Source organism: Sander vitreus, chromosome 17 (assembly GCF_031162955.1).
Source record: "Sander vitreus isolate 19-12246 chromosome 17, sanVit1, whole genome shotgun sequence".
Classification (NCBI taxonomy): domain Eukaryota; kingdom Metazoa; phylum Chordata; class Actinopteri; order Perciformes; family Percidae; genus Sander; species Sander vitreus.
This window is the reverse complement of record NC_135871.1, coordinates 30,075,453-30,086,102: the sequence shown is the minus strand read 5'-3', so window position 1 is coordinate 30,086,102 and position 10,650 is coordinate 30,075,453. Positions and strand designations below refer to the sequence as shown.

At 42.4% G+C, this 10,650-nt stretch overlaps 1 protein-coding gene across 1 annotated transcript; it reads left to right on the top strand.

The window, feature by feature from the left end:
- Positions 1-526: 526 nt before the first annotated feature.
- adob (2-aminoethanethiol (cysteamine) dioxygenase b) lies at positions 527-4,766 on the top strand. The gene is made up of 2 exons (XM_078273520.1): positions 527-788; positions 1,398-4,766. The coding sequence occupies exon 2, from the start codon at positions 1,572-1,574 to the stop codon at positions 2,310-2,312; it is 741 nt and encodes a 246-aa protein (XP_078129646.1). The 5' UTR covers positions 527-788; positions 1,398-1,571; the 3' UTR covers positions 2,313-4,766.
- The last annotated feature ends 5,884 nt before the right edge of the window (positions 4,767-10,650 follow it).

Sequence of the window (10,650 nt, the reverse complement as noted above, 5' to 3'; positions counted from 1 at the left end):
TTTAGCTAGCTATTTCCACTGTTTATCCATCTTTTAGCTAACAATTTCTTTATCATGTTAGCAAACAACTGCCTACATTTCACGTAGGCTAACACTTTACAGTGTATGTTGTTGTACTATAAACATATATAATGTTTATAATCCCACAAGGGGAAGGGCCATGAGATGGCAGAACATTTAAATAAATAAAAAAATAACTGTCCGTTGTCATTGCAGTAATAACGACATTCCCCTATGTTGGCGGTATGTATGATTGACTGGGAGCAAAAGATCATTCAAAGTTAAATATTCTAAGGCATGTTGGGTATTGTAGTGCATTGTTTTGGCAGTTAGTTTGATTTAAAAGTAATTTAATCCTTAAAAATGAAAATATCTTGGTCATAAGAAGCAATGTGACAAAAACAACAACTTTATTTTCTTAATATTATAACGAAACATTATTTGTGTCAGTGAACACAATATTGATAGCCGTCCGACTACATGTCCCACAATGCACGACGTGTAAACTGATAAAGCGCTGTCTGGTGCGGACGTGTTTGACAGTTATTCACAAATGGGGCCCAGAAGTCCATAAGACTGACCGCTCGTTAGTCAAATGCTGTCTGAAAGTTACCTCCGCAGAGTTGTATCTTCGTGTATTTGTTGTATTGCTTTTCTACGTGCAAATTCACGTGTTCATTAGCACACAAAAAACACGAATGAATGAATACGTGAAGGGGCAGAAAGCAGGCAGTTAAAGCGGGCAATGAACGTGGTGTTGTGAGCGGACCAAAGAGAAGAACAAAGAGGTGAGGTCTCACTCCGACATCATTTCGGAATCGGACACATTATTATGTGGTTGTGTTGTGGGGGGAAACTTAATATATTTGATTAATTCACTCTCATTTTTTTGTAGTATATAAGTATATTTACACATGTTTTACATTAACATGTATTTCCACTTTTTTTGTTAAAGTCATAATGACATATAAGTTGTTTGTGAAACAAATGGACATTTGGTTTATTTTTGACCGAGTACAGAAACTATTATTGTTATTCAAGCTTTAGTTGACATATATTATTCTGTTTCTCATTTTAATTTAGTTTATTTGACAATAACGAGGATAACGCACAGTCCAGGATATCTCTGTAAGAGCTGTAATTCATTAATTAGGCCTAGAGAAGAGGATTAGGGCAAAACGTGAAAACATGTCATAATTCTGACTTTATTCTCAGAACTCAAATACATTTTTTCACATGTGGCCCTAGTCCTCTTCTGTGATTACAATTTAGTATTTTATTTTTATTTTTGTAAGTACAAGTTGTTTTATTTCTCGGCTGAACTGTTTTTTAAATTGGCACTGATGGATTTGTCATACTCCTAGTGACGAACATTTTTATTTTTTTGTTGAAATCAGGAATACAAACAAAAAAGATTATACTACAACAGTCCGAAGGCCTGAAGACGATTGTGTGCGGAGTCAGTCAGCCTGTTAACAGACGATCTTTGACGCTAGCTCAACAGCTACCGCTAACAAGCGACAAGCGGAGAGAGAAGACCGGGGGCTGCACGGTCCGTTCCTCGCTCCGGTATGATGACAGGTGACAGCAACATGACCTCCATCGTTCAGAGAATAGCTCGGCAGGCTCTCCTCACCTTCAGGAGTCCGCCCCGGGTCGGCGAAGAGGCCGGTAAATCTTTCCTGGAGAACCGAAGCCAACTGAAGAGCCTGATGACGGAAGTGCGAGCGGCTGACCTGAAGCTCGTGCCTCGACGTGCCGACAACAACGTGTCCCCTCCGCTCCGCGGGCCTCCTGTCACCTACATGCACATTTGCGAGACGGACCAGTTCAGCATGGGGGTGTTTCTGCTGAAGAGCGGCGCCTCCATCCCGTTGCACGACCACCCGGGAATGCACGGCATGCTCAAAGTTATGTACGGTAAGGTCCGGATCAGCTGCTTTGACCGGCTGGAGCGGCAGGGCGGCACGCCGGCAGCGCCTCCGCTTCCCCCGGCGCAGAAGGGCGCGCTGCGGCGCTCCCTGCTCCGCTCCACGGAAGTCTACACGGAGGAGAGCGGCCCGTGCGTGCTCTCCCCGGACCGGGACAACCTGCACCAGATAGACGCTGTGGACGGCCCGACGGCGTTCATGGACATCCTGGCCCCACCGTACGACCCGGACGACGGCAGAGACTGTCACTACTACAAGGTGCTGACAGAAGCGGAGGTTAAAAACACAGAGCAGAAGGAGGTCTGGCTGGTGGAGATCTCGCAGCCTCCGGAGTTCTGGTGCGGAGGGGAGCCGTACCCGGGCCCGGAGGTCTGCCTCTGATACCCTCTGACAGACTCACCTGCACCCTCAACATGTCTTCTTTTCTCCGGCTGCATGGGCTGGTTTATATGCACCCGGCCTGTAGTGGCACAAGGCCGGGGCTTTTGGACTTGGTTTGACAACACTAGGCTGAATGAAGTAGGGCTGCTCGATTATGGAAAATATCATAATCACGATTATTTTGGTTGATATTTAAATCAAGATTATTTAACACGATAACTCACTGACTTTTGGAAAGCTGTTGCAAAATATTGAACCTAAAAAGAAAAACACCTCGAACAGTGACATTTCCCTTCATACTTTGCCGGTTTGAATTATTATTATTATTTTTTTAATTCAGATCACAAGACAAAATAACAGTTTACTTGATAACGTAATGTGCAAAATAATAGTTTTTCTCGATTTCTCTGTCTTTGATCATCTGGAGCTGAAATCGTAATATCGCGATTGAAATTTCGATTAATTGCACAGCCCTAAAATAAAGGGTCTCTCTTAATCAGGTCTGCACGATATGAGGGATAATATGCCATTTGAAACTGATATTACTTGCGATAAATAGGCTAAACAAGATGTTGAAAGTGTACTCACTCCTGCCTTTCTGCTCAGTATTCTGCTAAAATACAGCAAACTGATTGTTGAATTAAAACAAATGAAAGGAAATGATTTCCAACATTATGTTATTGAACATTTAATTGAACAGAAAAAGCTCCATTTTAAAAAAAAGTGACTTAAAGTGCAGTTTCTACTGATGGTCCCTTTCAACTTACTCCAAAATATGTCGCAGCCATTTTGCAACGTGTTTATTGCACAAGTTGATCTCCCGATAAACGATATGTTGTGCACCCTGAATGTGAAGCTACTACAGGCTGTTAGAGGCTCAGAATCTGTGCAGAAAAGGTCACCTGATCCTTTTAGAGAAAGCAAACGCCACAAAAAATGATCTCATTGTTGGGTACGGTTAACGGCGAACAGCTGCAACTCTGTTTTCCGAAGTTAAAATATAACAAGTTTCCATTTCACTTGAGCAACAAATTGGAGCCCGTTTAGGCAATACTACCCCACCGTGATCCCTCTCGGTTTCTGTATTCAGGACATGAATATACTGTCCTGAATACTGTGTATTACTGTGTATAAAAATACTTTTCCTTTTAATGCACTTCCTGGTTCTCTGTATTACACATTTCAGATGTTACTTTCACGGTTACCCCCTCCAAAAGAGAATGAAGTCACCTTTTCGGGATACATGTGTTCCTTAATCCTTAACTCTCTGATATCCGTGTCCATTTGTGGGATTATAATCCGTGAACTACCCGGTGGGAGAAGATAGACGAGTCTCTGAGTTTAGACAAAGCTAAATCTCGGAAGTGTTGACGACCGACTTTGGGGGTCTGGGTGTCCTCCCCCAAGGAAGTTTTGAGCATCAACGACTTCATTTCCTGTATTCGGATGCACTTTTACGCACCAGTTTACGGTGGAAATCCCTTTATGTAGCCTATGTGAAGACGAAAAACATAGACGACAGTTCTAAATATATCAAAAATATAATAGAAAGTATGTTGTTGCGTGTCATTGGGCATGTTTAAGTGGGTATATGGAAATCCTGGAGCTTTCTTAGTGGGTATACTGCGTATCACTTGGACTATACCACTGATTATAACTGCGGGGGGGGTCCAGGAAGTTTTGGGGCATCGAACACTTAATTTCCTGCATTCTGGTGAATTTTTTGGCAACAATTTGGACTGAAGAAATGTTTTTCTTTGCTTGCCAATTACATTGAATTGAGAAAGCCAACTGCTCATGTTAATATTATTCATTCATCATTATGATAAGATATTTGAGATTGTTGGGTTTTCACTCCCCGTCAATCAGCTGAAGGGTTTAAAAACTACGAAAGCACCAAAAGTAGGAGCCCTGAATGATGCGAGCAATAGGCTAAAGTAAGACCCTGGATGTTATTTTTTTGCACGAGAGACGCCAAGAAATGACGACGTTGATGAAGTGCAGGCCAGGGTGCTAATGCTGCGTTCAAGGAAAGTCAGGAAGTCTTGCATCTCGGTCGGTGCGTCAAGTTTTGGAAACTTGAGGAAGACTTCTGAACCGTTGACACATCAATACTTTTAAATAACCTTTTTAAATACACAACATGTCAGCTTTCTGTATCGCATGAAGAACTCGCTGCTGGTTACAAAACTACACTAAGAAAGAAATCCCTAAAATAACAGAAAAGGTTCTGGCAGCTCATTACACAGACTTTGCCCCTTAATTACTAAACCCCAGTTTAGTGTGTAGCTGCAGTTAATAATACAAAATATTTTCTGTTTGGCAGATTATATAAAAGTCTCTCATACAAAGCTGCTCAGATAGTAAAAAGCAACAAAAACGTTGTAAAAAAAGCTCCAAAATGTGGAGAGAGAAAAAAGCGACAACGTGGACTCCTGTTTGTTGGCGTTCTAAACATTTGGGGGGGGGGGGGGGCATTTTTGCCTTTAATCACCAGCACAGCATGAAAGGGGAGAGAGAGGGCGGTGCAGACACGCTGACGTGATAGCATGACTTCCTGTAAACATACACGCCCACTTTCTTAAGCCAAGTGGCGTGTTATCTGTACGCATTTTGAGCTCCCCGCGTGGATGTCTACGCTGTACACAGCGGACGTACACATACACGCCACTTGGCGTGTTACCGCGAGAAGAAAGCTAACTGGGCATTAAAAATAAAAATCACTATATGACTACGTCTGAAGTTTCCAACCCTGCCGCCCGACTGAAATTGTACTTCCAGCGTGGACTACTTTTAACCCTCCTGGTGTCCTCAGGTCTAATCTGACCCATTTTCAAAAAGTTTCTATATCAGAGATTTGGGTTTCTTTCAACCACATTTTAAAACAAAATAATGGTTCCCTGCAACGCTCTTCACAAGATAAATAAATGATCAGTTCACTACTTTCATTGAATTTGGGTTTTTTATTCAATTATATAGCACATCAAGAAAAATTGCTAATCGAACGTTGAAAAACGTTGGGAAAAAAAAGTCCAAAGCACAGGAAAAAGTAACAAAAAATGTACATTTCGACCCAGAAAAACTAATGTCGAAGCACAAATCCTGCAAGTCAAACGAAAAACAAAAATACAACATGTGAATCACGTTCTACGAAAACAATTTCTGTTAAAATAGATACAGACATACAACTGTTAATACTCAGATAGTTCTTAGAGTGTAATATTTATTTAATATGTACCGTTATACTAACAGTTGCTGGCTGAGATGGTCTGATACCATTTTTTGCTTCCTGATACCGATTCTGATACCTGAACTTGCGTATCGGCCGATACCGAGTACTGATCTGATACCAGTGTGTCATATACTTTATTATGTTTTAAGAACTGTATACTACTATCCCTGTATGGATGATATGATGTATAACAGCTGTATACTACTATCCCTGTATGGATGATATGATGTATAACGGCTGTATACTACTATCCCTGTATGGATGATATGATGTATAACAGCTGTATACTACTATCCCTGTATGGATGATATGATGTATAACAGCTGTATACTACTATCCCTGTATGGATGTGATATGATTTCTATCTTTGTTGTCAGTCTGGCTCAGGTTAAACTCTTTGTGAAACATGAACACCCCAGAACGTTCTGTTATTCTGCAGTTTGACAGTCAGTTATAACAGAAAAAGAACATAAATAAACGAACATATTTTTTCTTTAGGGCTTTATTACGTGGTATCAGATCGGTATAAACTCCAGTACTTCCCGATACCGATGCCAACGTTTTAGGCAGTATTGGAGCCGATACCGATACTGGTATCATCTCTAGGATGCAGCGCGTAACGGGTTTGTCCACTATGGCTGGGTATCGATTCACAAGTTTTGATTCAATATCGATAATTCCGTTACGAAAGCAATTCATCTTGGCTATGAAAGAGATCCTCAAAGAAATAATAATGTCATCATTTGTACAACGGAACCCTCTAACCAAGTGCATTGTTTCGACCACGCAAATGCAAATTTCTGTTTTTTTTCCAACGTTTTTGGTCATCTTTTTTTCGACAGTTTTGTGGCTTTTTCCCGACATTTTTGTCACTTTTTCCGTTTATTTTTATTTTTTTTCTGTGCTTTTTTTGACCTTTTTTTTTTCAATAATTTTTTTTTCAAATGCTGTAAGATTGACTAAAACACTCAAATTCAATGAAAGTAGTGAACTGATCATTTATTTGACACGTGAAGAGCGTCGTACGGAACCGTCCACGTTGTTTCTTTGACAGTTTGAAAGTTTTTTTTGCCTTCGCCAAAATGAATTTAAACGTTCTTTATCATGACATTAGTCTATATCCACCTCGTTTCGTTTCCAGGATTGCTCCATTTCCGTCACCTTCCTCCTCCTTCGTGTTGGCGTTCTAAACATTTTATTTTTTATTTTATTTGGGGGGGGCATTTTTGCCTTTAATCACCAGCACAGCATGAAAGGGGAGAGAGAGGGCGGTGCAGACACGCTGACGTGATAGCATGACTTCCTGTAAACATACACGCCCACTTTCTTAAGCCAAGTGGCGTGTTATCTGTACGCATTTTGAGCTCCCCGCGTGGATGTCTACGCTGTACACAGCGGACGTACACATACACGCCACTTGGCGTGTTACCGCGAGAAGAAAGCTAACTGGGCATTAAAAATAAAAATCACTATATGACTACGTCTGAAGTTTCCAACCCTGCCGCCCGACTGAAATTGTACTTCCAAAAAGCGTCTTAAAACTACATGAATTATTCCCAGCGGCTTAGTTCTGGTTGGCCACCAGGCTTGCAATACACCGGGGGGAAGAAACCCTGTAATTATTGGAGTTATAAGATGAATGCAGCATTAAAAACAAAGTGTCCCAACCTTCGCGGAGTCGTCTCTGTGGAAGTTGCCCGAGGCCGCAGAGGGACTCCCGTCTTGGGGGGGTTTTTTTGGGTTTTTTTTTAACCGTCTTCCTGCTTCAGGCTTTGTGGCGTTTTGTTCCAGTCGGATATAAAGATCCGGCGTGAATCTCCAGGTCTCGCTTTGAAGACTGCAAAAATATCTGAAACTGCAGGTTTATTCTCATGTTGTGTTTAGGACTCTACAAACTGTAGACTGGGAAGAGTTTGATCTTCAGGACTGTTTGGGATCGTATCACTGACTCGATCGTCTGAAAGTTGAGGCTGTTTTATGGTTGTGCGTAGCCTGCACACTGCCTGCGTGGCGTGAGCGTGTCAGCTGCGTGGCGTGTCCGTTTATATTTCAGCTCCCATGGTAACAGGTTAGAGCTTGCACACTGCCCGCGTGACACGCACGTCTCAGGCGCGGCTCGAGCTGCGCCGTAAACGCGTGCATGCTAGAAATAGAACCGACGCGCCACGCGAGCGTGTTGGACGCGTTTTTCTAATATTGCGCCTGTCAAATATTCCGTAGCCTATTTTGCCGTCAATACTGCCGACGTTGTCTTTGCTGTAATCAAATCAGTATATATTTATGTTTAACGTGGCATTATATTAATGGGGAAACATCCATGTGTCCAGACAAGGCTAGCAGCAGCAGCAGCGCCACGTCAGACGCGTTTCTGGTGTGCAAAGATGTCGAAAACACCACGCAGCCGACACGCAACAGAAACGCCACGCTCACGCCACGCAGCCAGTCTGTAGCTGGCCTAAGGTGATTATCTTCGGAGCGAGTAGTGACTCTAGAGTCATAGTGAGAGAAACAAAGTGTCTCCCCTGTTCTTTCTGACCACGGTGGGAGATCTGGAGAAGGAACAGTTAACCCTCTCCTTGATTTCATGTTGTTTATGGAGAAGGAGAACACGGAAATGAGTCGGGGGGGGGGGAATGCAACACTACCAAGCCACGGCCGAGCGGCGTGTCGTTACATTTTTCGAGAGGTGGCGTCAGGCTACGCCGTAGGGTCCGGCGTAGACACAGAGGGGTCTGCGGGGGTACGCCGTCGATTCGACGCAGAAGCATAAAACGGCCTTTAAGCACTAAATGAAGCTTCTGTTCTTTTCCCACGTCAGAAAAGAGAGCGAGGTTTTTCACTAGCAGCGAAGAGGTGACGTAACGATGTGGTTCAATGTTGGGAGGTTTCATTCATAATCTATGTAGGCACAATAAAAAAAAAAAAAGAAAAGTTTATTCTGAAACTAGCGGTGGCATTAAAACAAGGCACTCCTAGTCTGATATGTTTGGAGGAACCGCTGGAAACGCATCGTTTAAATTCGGAAAAGAAACTTGTTGGGAGTTAGTAAGGAGATCAGTATACGACTGATAATGTTGCATCACCGTGACACAGAAAGCTCCTTAAATCATGCCTGAGTCCAGACTGCGATTGTGTTCAATGATCAGTGACTGTATCGATGTATTTTGCCTGTAATGAAGGTTTTTCTGTCACTTTATATAAATGTGCTGTTTATATTTGCCTGAACTGTTTTATTTGCTTCAGAATGCCATGAGCTGGGCGCCCGGTTAGCTCAGTTGGTAGAGCGGGCGCCCATATATAGAAGTCCTCGATGCAGCTGCCCCGGGTTCGACTCGGACCTGCGGCTCTTTGCTGCATGTCATTTCTCTCTCTCTCTCTCTCTCTCTCTCTCTCTCTCTCTCTCTCTCCCCTTTCATGTCTTCAGCTGTCCTGTCAAAATAAAGGCTGGAAATGCCCAAAAAATAATCTTAAAAAAAAGGATGCCATGCGCTGTGATTACAAGAACAAAAATGTCTGCTGCCTTCAAGGGGCGTAGTGGGGGGGGGCTTCTGGGGCCACAGCCCTGAATGTTTTAGGCTTTTAAGCCTTGTGTTGTCTTCCCGTCGACTAGGAAATATTGGGCGGAGACAAAAAGCCGCGCTCAAGTCGGACAGTTTCCAGCTGTTTCCAGCAGCCTGAAGTCAAAGGAACACTCACATCCTGTTAGGCCTGATTTAATCAGATGTTATCAGACCCATATATCAGCTTGTACACAGTCTCCAGTTGTTTATATTAAGACAGAGTAGATGCTCCACATGTGACCTGTTGCTGATGTTAAACAACAGACTGTATATGATCTGTAATCTGAACAGATTTAATCTCTCTGACTTCTAAACGTCACCATCAGCCACACAACGTGTGTTCTGTACACCAGTGTTTCTCAAATGGGGTACGTTTACCAGGGCTGGGCGATATATCGGTTATATCTATCGTGATATGAGACTAGATATCGTCTTAGATTTTGGATATCGTGATATGACGTAAGAGTTGTCTTTTCCTGGTTTTAAAGGCTGCATCACAGTAAAGTGATGTACTTTTCTGAACTCACCAGACTGTTCTAGTTTTTCTATTATTTGCCTTTACTCCACTTAGACATGATGTCCACATTACTGATGATTATTTATCTAAAATCTAAGTGTGAAGATATTTTGTTAAAGCACCCTACAATATCGCCGCAATATCAATATCGAGGTACTTGGTCAAGAATATTGAGATATCTGATTTATCCCTGTCGCCCAGCCCTAACGTGTACCCCTGAGGGTACTCTGGAGGACTGCAGGGGGTACGTGTTCCCCTAGGGGGTACTCTGGAGGACTGCAGGGGGTACGTGTTCCCCCTAGGGGTACTCTGGAGGACTGCAGGGGGTACGTGTCCCCCTTAGGGGTACTCTGGAGGACTGCAGGGGGTACGTGACATTTTTTGCTAAATGTTTTTCAGTTCCAAGGCTGTAGTTACTTCTACTGTCTTTTTTTTCGCCAAGTTTGTCGCTTTTTTCAAAGGTTTTGTCGTTTGTTTTGACCTGTTCTTGCCTTTCTTTCTTCCTTTTTTCTACGGTCTAAGTTTAAGTTTTTGTCACTTTTTTGAATTTTTTGTCCCTTTTGTCGCCCTAGTGTTGCCTTCCTCCTTTCTGCTGTGTTTTTATTGCTGTTTTGAAGTTTGTGTCTCTTTTATCTAAGTATTTGTTAATATTTTCGACCTGTTCTTGCCTATAGTCTGGTTTTTTTAAAGTTTTTGTCTCCTTTTCTCATCATCATTTAAATGTTTTCCAGGTCCAAGGCTGTAGTTTAGTAAATCTATCGCTGACATCGCTGTATTCTTCCTCTTTATAGAAACTTATATTTTCTACCAAACATTATTTGTGCTGGTTAGGGGGTACATGGCTTAAAAACAGTGTTCAAAGGGGGAACATTATTGAAAAAGCACTGCTGTACAGAATAAGCCTTTAAATCAGACTAATAGCAGTTAAAATCCCTTCGATTCAGAAACAATAAAAAGTTGATATAAAACGTCGTCATGTTGAGTCGGTTCTGAACCAATCAGCTGTTAGATCAGCCGAGAGCCAGGCGT